At 34.0% G+C, this 13,639-nt stretch overlaps 1 protein-coding gene across 4 annotated transcripts in view; it reads left to right on the forward strand.

Annotated features, from left to right (window-relative positions):
* The window catches only part of LOC150097073 (vesicle-associated membrane protein-associated protein A-like), a 215,386-nt gene that overhangs the window by 43,303 nt on the left and 158,444 nt on the right, over positions 1-13,639 (forward strand). For all 4 annotated transcript variants that reach the window (XM_090408602.1, XM_090408603.1, XM_090408604.1 and 1 more), the window contains exon 2: positions 3,971-4,126. In XM_090408602.1, the coding sequence (XP_090264728.1) occupies positions 3,971-4,126 (156 nt within the window). The remainder of the gene's footprint in view (positions 1-3,970; positions 4,127-13,639) is intronic.

The following is a 13,639-nucleotide window of genomic DNA, read 5'->3' on the forward strand; positions in this document are numbered from 1 at the left end:
AGGATTTGTTCCAGTAGCTGACTTTTCATTGTTTGCCTTAGTTCCCTGGCAAAAACAGCAGGGATCCTTGTTTAATTTGGTGACGCACCAGCCGGCATGAAATTCTCTCATGTTGTATCATCATTTTTCTTATGGTTTAAAGCCAGTAAGAATACAATTTGGTTGGCTAAATCCCAAATTGCCAGCCCATCCTCATTCATTCAGTATCCAGGTAGATACCTAGCTGGGTGCACCACGAGAAGGTGAGGATTGAACATTAGGTCAGAAACCCTGGTTGGTTCTCCACATTCTTCTTAAGACTATGTGGAGGTCTACTCCCTCTCTCATACAGCTTTGACCCTTAAGCACCCCATACTTAATATATATAATACTTCCTATATTATATATTATTTTTGAAGACCATCTTTGTTAACATGTTCATGTTGAAATGCCTTGCTCATGCTGTATATTGTGATATGTAGTTTGAGATACAGCCTGGTGTGTGTGTGTGTGTGTGTGTGTGTGTGTGTGTGTGTGTGTGTGTGTGTGTGTGTGTGTGTGTGTGTGGAAAGGATCATTTCAAGCTTTAAATTCTACTCAACATGTCTTGAATAAATAAATAAATATATATATATATATATTTATTCCACTAATGAGAGGTACAAGGACCTATAGCATATCAGCACTGTGTGTGAGTGCAGATAAGGGTTGCTAAAGAAGAAATCCATTGACATTCTTCTGCCAATGGGTTTCTTCTTACAACTTAAAGAGTTTCAACATGCAACTTAAAGAGTTGCATGTTGAAATTGTTGAGAAACCCATCATGGAGAAGACTATTTCAGAGGGCAGAGGTAGATGAAATAAATGAAGCAGTTACGATGAATTTACAGTTAATACTGTAAAGGGATTTTAAATAGCCTGCTACTCTTGTTAAATAGGCCTAACAGCAAGTGGAGGAGTGATGTTGCCAATTCACTGGAGTAGTCACCATGGAAATACCTGTAGAAGAGACAAAGCTGAAACATTCATCTGTGAGATAGAGGCTGAAGTGAGCTTGTGAGGGGAGGGTCACCTGCTAGTTGAGTTGCTCTTCTCTGGACAGCATCAAGAATTTTTAAGGAGATTTTAGCTGCACCACCTTAAATATGTGAACAGTATTTTCAGGGTGTCAGATTTCGATTTATATAGGATTAGTAGCTGGGTGGGTGTAAAAGAGTTTCTTGAGCAAAAAGTTTTTTAGAAGCTGAGGAAACTATTGATGTGTTTGTGCCAAGAGAGAGAGGTTGGAGGTAAATATCTGTTCAAGGTGAGATTGTTCATCCTGTCTGGTGATATGTGTATTACTGAGGATGAAGGAAGGTGAGCTGAAATCCCTTTTGCAAGAGAAAAGGCAGGACCCAGTTTTGACAGCATTGAAGGTGACTATGCCCCACTGATTAGGATAGCATGGAGATCAGTGTCTAAGGCACTGGTTGTAGATGATCTTGATATAAGGAATGTCTGGGAACTACATCGTTTGTTAAAGGAGTAGGATGAGTGAAGAGTGGTATCTTTGGCAAAGCTATGGATAGGATTTGTAGTGATTGAGAATCGGTCATTTATGTATAAGAGAAAGAGTTGGTGAGAGAATGGAGACCTGAGGCACTCCTGCATTGATAGCAAAGCTCGAAGGGAGGATGTTGTCCACCATGAACAGAGAGAAAGGTGGCTATCCACTTACAGAGGGTGGCAAGTAGACTGAACAAAGGTAGTTTGCAAAGCAGACCTTGATGCAAAATATGAGCCTTGGAAATGTCAAGGGCAGTGTTACATGGTCTCCATGGCACATGTTCAGTGGTGAGTGATGTAGGCTAAAATATCAGCAATAGATCTGGATTGGCAGAATCCATACTGGTTGATGTTGATTAATTGGTGTACTTCTAGGTAGTAAAGTTCACCATTGATAACTTGTTCCCATTATTTTGGAGAGGATTGAGGTGGTAACAATTGGTCAGTAATTAGGCAGTAGGTTTTTGTCTACCTTTATTGGAATGAGTTTGAATATCTTAGTTTCCGTCAGATGGGATAGGTGCCAGCTGAGTATAGAAGGTTGAAGAGACAATAGAGGACAGGTTTTAGCTCTGGAGTGCAATGTTTGAATACATTAGGAGAGATGCCATCAGGGCAAGATGACTTTGTAGTGTTCAGGTTGTCTAATATTTTTCTTGTCTTTCTGCTGAAAAGCCACAGGAGGCATATGATGCTCGTATGGAAGGAGATGGTTTGCATTTGTCGTCTCTGCAGGAGTTAGAGGAAAAGAATGATGCTAGGAGATTGGGTTTTTCTTTGGGTGCCATAACAGTGGTGCCATCTGGATGGGTGAGAGGTGGGAGTGCAGGTGAGCAGAAGTTGCATCTAATGGCTTTTGCGAGGGTCCAGAAGGTATGGCTACTGTTTGGACAGGAGACAAGTTTTCTGCTATTGGCCTTTATGAAGTTGGATTTGCTGATAGTTGATTTACATTTATGTGCACTTCTGCACAGTCTGAGTATGAAGCTTGGGTTCTTGTTGCAGTAAGTTCTGTTTCTTCAACTGCTTTTGGCTTGAAACATGGATGATTTCTGTGACTTGCTCATTGCAGGTGTTTATCAGAAGTGTGGAAGCAATAGTCATGCCATGGGAAAAGAAAAGTAGTAGTTCCAGAGATCATCCTACTTTGTAATAGTGCCAGATGACACGAGCTTGGGTGGGCAGAGGAGGAAGGCTCTGTGAGACTGGAAACTTGCACAAGATTGTGGTCTGAGTTTGCTGAGATGACACACTGTAGAGGTAACCTCTACAGTGTGTCTGGAAGCAGAACTAGTTAAAACACAAAAAAGATCAAAGGTATTGGGAAAGTGGAGGGGATTATCTGGAATTCAAGTAGGTAGCCTGCACAATTTGCATTAGATCATTGCTTATAGTGAAAAGTTCAGCATCACATCCAGTTTGATCAGTAGTGTTGGAGAAGGGGAGCCAGTTGGAGTTGGATAGCTGGATTGTAGATCGTCAGGTTTCATGGGAGGAAGGTGAAGAGGTTTTTGTGGTTTCAGAGTTAGGAGACTGATAAATGCAGCAGATAAATGTTTCTAAGTGGAGCAAGGAAACCTTCAGCCAGAGGTGGTCAAAAGCAGGGGATTCTAAATTTGGCAGGCAATGGCAGAATGTACAGAAGTACAGATGCCACCTTTGTGGCAAAATTAACCATGAAGAGTATAGTTTGGGCATTGAAGGTGAACTGTGCTTGGTGTAGCTGCAATTTGTGTTTCTGTTAAGATAAGGGGGCCTAGTTTGGATATCTGTAAGTGGTGATGAACATCATTTATGTTGGAATTTATTCTGCTGATGTGTTGTGAAGTGGATGTAGAAATGATTTTTTTTTTGGTAGGGATTCTGGAAAGTTTGGAATATTTTTTTGGTTTGATTTGTTTGGATGAACTGGTTGTTGAGTGAGATTTATTTTGTTCACAGTTTCGCTGTCATTGTTTGTTTCATTTTTGGTTTATTTTTAGATGAAAGAGTGGGGACATTCAGTGGGTGGAGATAGACTCGTGAATGTGACTCTCATATAGATAGTGAACGGTCTCCTCATTCCGTGGCCTCGACAGTACCTCTTGCATACCACTACTCAGACTTCCTCACCAGGCATGACCTGGCAGAGTATGTGGCAGTGGGATTATGCATAGTTGTCCAAGAAGCCTCCTGACTCATAACTGACCAGTTCGGGCCCATGTACTATCTGTCAGCCAGCCTGTGTTATCACCGTTTTAACTGTTGTACCCTCAAAATGGAGGAGAGTCTTGGTCTCTTAAGTACATCAGGCATGCCCTTGAAGAATGTCAGTCACATGAGATGGGGGGGGATATTATAGTCTGAGTGTTTGAATCATATAAGAAATTGTGAAGCATGTGTTATTTTTAATCATAAATTGTTTAATTAAAATCAAAAGTTTTCCTCTGTTTTTAAATTTTAGGTCCATATACCACAGATGTAGTTACATCTTACCTAAAGTTGACAAATCCTACAGATCGTAGGGTATGTTTCAAAGTTAAAACAACAGCTCCAAAGCAGTACTGTGTGCGTCCGAATAGTGGAATAATAGATGCCAAGCAAGCAATGAGTGTTGCAGGTAAGAATTTTTCATATGAATAGATATATTCTTACTACTTCAATCTGAATTGATTAAATTTTTTAATTTGTCTTTAATACATATACATTCATACAGATATTGGGATAATTATATTAGTAAATTAGAAAAAGAAATACAGGGTGTTTCAAAAAGAATGTCCCGATTTGAAAATTGTATATTTCTGCAACCATGAACCACGAATGAATGCGACTTGTACCATTTGTAATTGTGGCGAGTGAAACTTTAGGCTTTACTTCATACTTGGTAATTTATTTTGTAACTGTACCACATTTTCATTATTAAATATAATTATTTGAAATCTGGTCATTCTTTTTGTAACACCCTGTATATAAATCGCATCTCAAAATCTATAAAGCAATAAAGTTCTTACAGAAAGAAACAAAAGAAATGATAGATATCAGAGATAGATGAACAATAATGGATAGATTATTATTCTAAACTTTCGAAAAGAAATAAACAGTCGGAATTACTATATAAAAGATTTTTAGAAAATGGAACTGTTAAGTCTCCCAAATAATATTACTTCAGAAGAATTAAATGAAGCATTTAAAGAAATGAAAAATGGAAAATCACCAGGGGAAGATAAAATCCCAATGAAACTTGTAAATTTCACCAAAAATTTCTTACTTTAATAAACAAAATATATAACACTGGAAGAAACCCAATGACTGGAATCATGCAGCTGTGATTCCCATCTTTAAAAAGAAGTAAGAATAGTTATGTGACAACAGAGGAAGAAATTTATTAAACTTAGATAATAAGATATATCCCAAAATACTGAAGAACAGAATGGTTTTAGAAAAGGAAGATCCTGCATAAATCCCATATTCATTTTTAAACTACTAATTGAGAAATGAAGAGAATTCAACTTAGAAATGGATCTAGTATTTGAAAGATAGACAAACTCTTTGATATACTAAAAAACCACTTGCCTATGAATTTATTAAAACCTCTCCACAGCCTATATGAGCTCCCCTTTTTTTAAAATGTACTTAAAATTTAAAGGTTAAAAAAAAAAATTAAAACACATATTTTTATGTAAAATTGTGTACTTTGAAAAATACATATATTAACCTCGCAACTGGTCAGGACGTCTATATACGTCCAGCAAAATCTGGATACAATGCATGCTATCTGTTGAAAGAACATGAATAAGAAGTGCAATTTGGCCATCATTTCCATTAGAAGATGCAATAATCCTTCACACTTAGAGAACACTTAACCAGATTATCTTGCGATCATAACTGCATCTCAGTTGCCTATAACAAATGCTGTTCCATATGCTGGGTAACTGGACTATTAGTTATATTGGATAGGCTAAAAATATAGAATTTATTTTTATTTTTGTTTTCTCCTTTTATTGTACAATTTTTAATGCTAGGACAAAATAAGAGATCCTTGCACACTCTCTTCACTTAAACATTGCCTTACCTTGGAGAACCAATGTCATTTTTAATATTTTGTGCTAATTTTATCTAATTGCTTAGCTTCCATATATTTTATTTGTTCTCGAGGAACTTAATTCAAGATAATTATTGGAAATATTTTTTTGGGGTAAAAAAAAAAAACGGGCTATCAGCATTCCAGAATATGTTATTTTTATTTTTGTTCAAAATCAAATTTTGTAGAATACTTCAGATTGCCAGAAGGATGCACTTTGATGACTTTGCTTTCTAGATAATAATATGAAAATCTTTAATCATATGAAATGTGAAGTGTAGATATTGTGAAAAGTATGAAATACGAAATTAGAAGAAAGTAGATATTTATAATTCAGCTGTTATATGAGTGACCATGGCAGCAGGAGAGAGGTGGTGTTAGAATACATCAAAACAAACAAAATTTTAATCAATTTCATATAGGACATGTCTCAGATATCCTATATATATTTATTTATATTGCTTCTACCCACGAAAGGTTATTTTGCAATGATAAAGAAACAGCATTATTATTATTGAAATGAGCTCTCTACAAATAACAATAATAATTTGGTTCATTTTTCACCTGTGAGTTCATTGGAAATACTACTGAATGTAATTTTGCGATATTTTGAAATTAGCCTTGAAATAAGAATGTAATGCAATTTAATGTCTTGTTCATAAAAGCAGAAAGAGTTGTTCTCAAAACAGCAGTAATATATCTAAATCTGTAAGCAACATGACTTGCATATTTTCATAAATCATAGTAGTGCAAGGTAAAATGAAAAGTAATGTTCAAACTTTATTTATTGCAATAAATTTTGCTTGATAGCATTTTTTTCAGAATATTTTAAAACAACTGTTTAACACAAGTGCAGAAATGAGCACAAAAATAATATCCACAATATTTTTTGTAACATCATCAAATTCCTGACATGCACCCTCAAGGGGTGTACAGGATATGATAGTACTACATGAAAAATTTACGTGATTACTAACTTCCTATCTACAATTTTTCTCCAAATCAGTCTGTTACTTGCCAAGACTCCAACATTATCAGATCTTATATTTCTATCGTCTAAGGCACTTGGTACCGTATCAATCCACCTATGTCTTGGTCTTCCTCTGTGTCGTTTTGCTGCCAACCTTGCAGAGAACACTTGTTTTGCTAATCTTTCCTTGCCCATTCTGTTTAAGTGACCATACCGCCTGAGATTAGCTCTGCTAACGCATTCCTAGATGCTGACAATGTCAAGTTCTTTCCTAATATCTGCTACAGTTAGTCGCTCTCATTATTTCCGATGTTCAGTTGACAAAAATAGCAAGAAAATAATCACATGCACTTTCTTTAAAAAAAAAACAAAAAAAAAACAAAGAAAGTACATTGTGAATCACACTTCATTCTGAAATCTCCACTCAATGAAAAAGAAAATACTACATATTATTAATATTATTATCATCATTAGCTGGCATTTTCTTTTAGTACAAAGAAGAAATCATTGCATATTTGGAAAAGACATTTACCACTATTTTAGATAGGTGGCAAAGTAGCTATACTTTTATTACAATTTTACATTTAAATGTATCGTTATGCTCCCCAATTGATTTACGTTTGTAACAAATGTCTTGTGAACGTAAATAATTTGACAATAAATTATTTCAGACATCAGCAGAGTGAATAGGTAGGTCCTATCCACCCCACAATAAAAAAACCTGAAGACTTATGCAACACATATGCACATTTTTTTTAAATTCAAATATTTCTTTATTTCTTAAATAACTGCATGAAATAATTTATAAGTTTTTGGTAATAAAAGTGAAATTGTGATTATTATAATGTAAGAAATTATTTTGACATTTATTTATTTACATAAAATTCTGTATAGACGTCAACATGAGTTTGTTTGTTAAAGGGAGGTCTTATTTTTAGAAATTTGCTTACATTTTTATAATAAGGCAACCATAGTTTTGGATAGGGATGATTCATATACAGTGATACTTTTGGATTTTACAAAGGTATTTAACAAGCTACCACATAATAAACTGGTGTATAAGTTACAGAAAATGGAATTGGAAAATCAGTTGGTTGATTGGATAGCAAACTGGCTTTCTAATCGATATCAAATGGCAGTGTATAGAGGTGCTATATCTATCTCTCTCAGAAGGAGAGTTACCAGTGGACTCCCACAGGGGTCTGTTTTAGGGCCACTGCTGTTTAATTTGTTTGTTAATGATATTGCGAGTGGTCTGCAAACTGATATTCAGCTGTTTGCAGATGATAATAAGCTGGGAAAAGTTATTAGGAATGATGCAGATGTACAGGTACTTCAGAGCGATTTAAATAAAGTGGCTATGTGGGTAGACAAGTGGGTATGTCAATTTAACACCAGTAAATGTAAGGTTTTGCACATTGGATCTCAAAAAAAGTAAAGCTGTATATCTTATTGGAGATGTATTATAGGAAGTGGAGGAAGCATGTGATGATGGGATACTGGTGGATAAAGAATTGCAATTCAAGGGACATATTGCAAAAATAATAAAAACAGCACAAAGAAATGCTAGTATACTAAGAAGAACACTGACAAGCAGAGATAAGAATGTGGTCATTCCATTGTGCAAGGCTTTGATTAGATCATTATCTGGACTACTTGTGCATCGATTTGGTCACTTAAAGCCTTAGGTTAAATTTTGAATCTACTTATTTCAGTGTGAATTAACTTACACATTCACTGTGTGTTTATCATCATCATCAAATTCCTGACATGTACCCTCAAGGGGTGTACAGGATATGATAGTACTACATGGAAAATTTACATCAATACTAACTTCCTATCTACAATTTTCCTCCAAATCAGTCTTTTACTTGTCAAGACTCCAACATTATGAGATCTTATATTTCTATCGTCTAAGGCACTTTGTACTGTATTAATCCACCTATATTTTGGTCTCTGGGTCGTTTTCCTGCCAACCTGGCAGAGAACACCTGTTTTGCTAATCTTTCCTTGCCCATTCTGTTTAAGTGACCATACCACCTGAGATTAGCTCTGCTAACGCATTCCTGGATGCTGACAATGTCAAGTTCTTTCCTAATATCCTCGTTTTTAATATGATATTGCCATTAATTCCATCTGTTCATGCCTCTAATCTTTCTCAGGACTCTCATATCTGCGGTCTCTAGTCTTTGGTCAAGTGTTTTACTTCTGACCCAGTTCTCAGATCCATAAGTTAAAACTGGTTTGAACACTGTCTTGTATGCCTTGTAATTTAGTGTTCTGACCAATTTCTCTTTTATTCCATATGAATTTATTCAATTGACTTCCTACCATACCAGCTTTGCTGATTCTGTTGTCCATTTCCAACAAAATCGTGCCAAAGTAGCTGAAATGTTTTACTTGTTCCACAGGTTCCCCGTTCACAACTGTTGACATTTTCAAAACAATTCTACCTATTTTCATTGTCTTTGTCTTTTTAACGCTAACCTTTACACCATATCTATTACAACAGTTATTCAATTTAGTCAGGGAATCTTGCAAACTTATAGCGGATTTATTTAGAAGTATAACATCGTCTGGATAAAGCAAAGAGCTGACATTGACATCTCCGATTCTGATATCATGTTTAATACCACATTTCTTCATAATGTGATTCATATAGATAATGAATAACAGAGGGGATAATGTACATCCTTATCTCACACCAGATTTAACATTAAACCATCTTCCTGTACTTCCTTCAATTCTAACTGCTGACTTACAACTCAAATAAAGACAAGGTATTGCTTGATATAATGCCCCATTGACTCCATATAACTGTAGCGTATTGAATAGCTTCTCTCTTGGCACCTTGTCGTATGCCTTTTCCAGATCGACAAAACTTAAATACAGATCTTTGTTATATTCCTATGCTTTCTCAACTATTTATCATAGAGTGAAGATCTGATCCTGACAGCCTTTATTTGGCTTGAAATCCAGCTTGTTCTTCACCAAGCTTTTCTTCCACAATTCTTCTCAACCGTTTCTCAAGTATACTGGCATAAATCTTGCCTGGAACACTCAGTAGGGAAATACCTCTGTAATTCTCACATTCAGTTTTATTTCCCTTTTTATATATAGGTACTATTAGAGCTCTACTCCAATCATCAGGAATTCGTCCCTCTGTCCAGGCCTTCTGAACTATGCAGTGCAGCCACTGTAAGACTTTTATACCACCATACTTCAGCCTTTCTGGTCGAATATCATCTACTCCTGCTGCCTTTCCACATTTCAAGCCTTTGGTGGCTTTTTCTACTTCATGTATGGATATGTATTGCTGACTGTATGCCTGTTGAGTGTTTTTTACCACTGTGCTTTCACTTCTTGTTTCATTTAACAATTTGTTTGAAGTAATTACTCCATACTTCAAGGATATCTTTTTCTCCTGTTTCCATGTCACCTTTATCATCTCTAACTCCTTTTACAGCACTCTTTCCTGCATTTCCAAGCTTCTTCAACAACCTCCAGAATATCTTACCACCCGCTTGATATTTATTTTCTATGTTCTTGCCAAAGTTCTCCCATGACTTTTGTTTAGCTAGTTTTACACAGTGTTTAGCTTTCTTACATTTGTCTCTGTATTCTCTAAGACAGTGGTGTTCAACCTTTTTTTTTTTACTATGCGAGCCACTTTTCTATAAAAAGTTATTCGGCAATCTGATCTCTTATATAGATCATTCCCCCAACCTGATATCTGATTACGCATAAATAAACAACTAAAAAAAAATACACAACTAAAAACTTTATTTGTGTAATCAAAATTTATTTATCACTTTTAATTATTTTAATACAACAACAAAAAACAAATATATTGGAATAAAATATTTATTTCTGTATTTTGGAAAACCAAAGTTAGAAAAAACAACAGATTGATTACAAACTAACAAGTTGCAGGAAATGCTGGTTGATTAAAAAAAAAAAAAAAAAAAAAAAAAAAAGTTAATGTGAAATTTGGCATTGTTTGGAGCTCGCAATATTTTCATAGTCAAGTTGATATGAAGAAGTGGCCAATCACAGACAGTCATCCAAATAATCATTTGTAACATTTGGTTTCTTAATTGATTTTTTATGACGTTCATATTTGAAAAAGCAGATTCTGACAAGTATGTCGATCCGAAACACGACAGAATTTTTTGCATAATATCAGTTAATATTGGGAATTTTTCATGTGCATACTTCCAAATGACCTCATTGTTTATTGATTTTAAATGTTTATTATCTCAAGTTCTACTACAGCTTGGTTTATATCAAACAGCCCACTAATTTTATTTGAAATCTCTGTGATGTTCAAGTTTTCTTGAAATGGATTATTGATAAAAGATACAATCATTTCAGCTTTATTAAAATCTTTAAATCTTGAATATATTTCTTCATGAATAAATTCTTTTAAATCATAGCGAAGCATTTCTTGATTTTGTTCAAAAACTTTTAATAAATATGGGAGATATCTAAATTCACGGTCATTTATATTTTTCGTTAATAAATGTAAGTATTGTTGGAAAGTTTTTATTGAACTTAACATGTCAATTATATTTTTATCTCTATCTTGTAACTCTAAATTTAAATCGCTTAATTTCGTAGAGAAATTTACTAAAAATGATAAGTGTAACAACCATCTTTTATCACTATTGTGGATAAATATCTCCTTTTTCATCAAGAAAAATTTTTATATCGTTAATTAATACAAGAAATCTTTCTAAAAATCGACTTCTGCTGAGCCAGCGAACATTATTGTACAACAGAAGTTCCCTATCATTATCATCTGCCTGTAATTTAAATAACCGACGTTGCAGGGCTTTTCCTCGAACAGAATTTACAATTTTAAATATAATATCCAAAACATCTTTTGTGTTTAATCTTACTACACAGTACTTGTTGGTGAATAATACAGTGGTACGTTAAAAAATCTAGATATTTGTCATCATTTTTACGTAATGAAATGAAGCCTGATTTATTACCTATCATTGCAGGAGCACCATCAGTTGTAATAGACACAAGTTTAAAAAGCGGAAGTTTGTGTTGTTTCACAAATTCATCAAATGCCGAAAAAATGTCTTCTCCCCTAGTCCTTCCCAATAATGGTATAATTTTCAAAAGTTCTTCTTTACTTGAATAATCTTGAAATACCATGCGAATAAATACCATTAACTGAGCAATATCAGTTAAGTAGTTTGAGTTATCAAATTGTAATGAAAACTCGACACACTGGTGAATGCCTGACATTCACTGAGTATTCAGATTGGCACTTAAAATTTTAACTCTTCTCATAACTGTTGTTCTGAAAAGTTATAAATCTTTAATATTCGAAATGATTTCATTTTTATTTTTAAAATCAGAAAATAAAGATTCTGCTGCTGCAAGAAACAATTCTTTTATTAACTCTCCATCAGTAAAAGACTTTTTTGCTTTTGCTAATAAATGACACACTTTCAAAGATGCAATAGTGACTGGTGTTGGTTTATTTAGTACTTTCGAAATCATATTTTGTTGTCCAGAAATTTCTACCTTTAAATTTATAATTTTTGATTTACGTATTTCGGAATTTTTGGGAAAATCTTCATCATATTTTGCATGTAACTATCGAAAATGTCTCTCAATATTACCTTTTTTTGGAATTGTTCAGATGAATTTCAAATCAAACAATAACACTTTCCATTTTCCATTGTAAAGAAATAATCTGTTTCCCATGCCTTGTGAAAATGATATGTATTCGATTTCTTTGATACACTCATGATTATCCTCAAATTAAACGAAACACATACGATGTGCTTTTGTTATATGTCTACTTTTGCTATCCAGTCGTTACTGCAACATTGTAAACTTTTATTATTATTTAACTTTGTATACTTGTAATTTACTTGTGATGTCTTTTACTCTATACTTTATTCTCTGTTATTCTAGTTTGCTGTGCGTGCTTTCTCTCTCTCAGAATCTCTCTTGTTTATCTTATTACGTGCTATGTTTATCTATCTTTCACATTACGAGTCTTATGCCTAAGATATTAGAAAATTTATTTAAAAGACTACACCACTAATATATTTGATTAGCAAAGAGAACTCAAATATACTTTTCACAGTCATGGTCTATTCTTTTTCTTAATTTCACGCTTTGGCCAACTCACTTAGATTCCTTCTCAACAAGTCCAATTTATTTTAGAAACAGTGCAGTTGTAAATAAACAAACAGGCAACACTCTTTTAACAAGAAAGCCAAATGACAATTATTTACATTACTATGAAATATACACAATTTTGACGTTAGGGAGATTTCTTTCTCTATCCATCTATAAAATCTCTAGCAAAAATTAGAACCTTATTTCTTCAACATTAAATACTTAATTTAACACACAAGGTTACCTACTCACCGTTTACAAATTTGTACTTATTAATCTCTAAGCTTACTTGTAAAGAGGTTACCTAAATCTGTGTTAAGTTATCTTTACACATTTGATATCAACCTCTTTGTCAACAAATTCTTTGTCAACCAGATGGTAGCTACAATTTTCAGTTTTTCATAAGAAGACTCATACAAGCCATTATATCCATGCTGAATCTCATCACCATTCTAATCAAAAGGCTGAACTAATAAAACATTAGTACATCGTGCCCATTCTTTGTTTTTCAGACGAACTTTTACACAAATGTTAAAACATTAATTCCACCTTTTTTATCTAATGGTTTTTAAGGTTTCTTTCATCAAAAGGGCTTTTAACAGTTATGGTATCTCTGCTTCTTCAAATTCAGAAGAAACTCTCATTCCTATCCCTTATGTGCATAGCATTAATGAACACAGCAAAAGTTTTAAAACCACTTAATATTTTTGTGCCTTTCACCCTATCAGAAAAAATTCCACCTTTCTTGCTTCTTCTTCTAAAAAGTGCCATCTAAGTAGCTAATGTAAGATAACTGAAAATGGTCAATAATAAAATGAGGACAGTTATTTCTCAGTTATCTAGGCATCTACCAGATTCCTTGATCTTGTAGGTTATCTTATTTCTTCAACTAGAACACAAGTTTTACATTAAATACCATGAGCCTGATGAAC

The sequence above is a fragment of the Typopeltis vanoorti genome, chromosome 18 (genome assembly GCF_054136105.1).
Source record: "Typopeltis vanoorti isolate ZY-2024b chromosome 18, IOZ_Tvanoo_1.0, whole genome shotgun sequence".
In the NCBI taxonomy this organism is placed as follows: domain Eukaryota; kingdom Metazoa; phylum Arthropoda; class Arachnida; order Uropygi; family Thelyphonidae; genus Typopeltis; species Typopeltis vanoorti.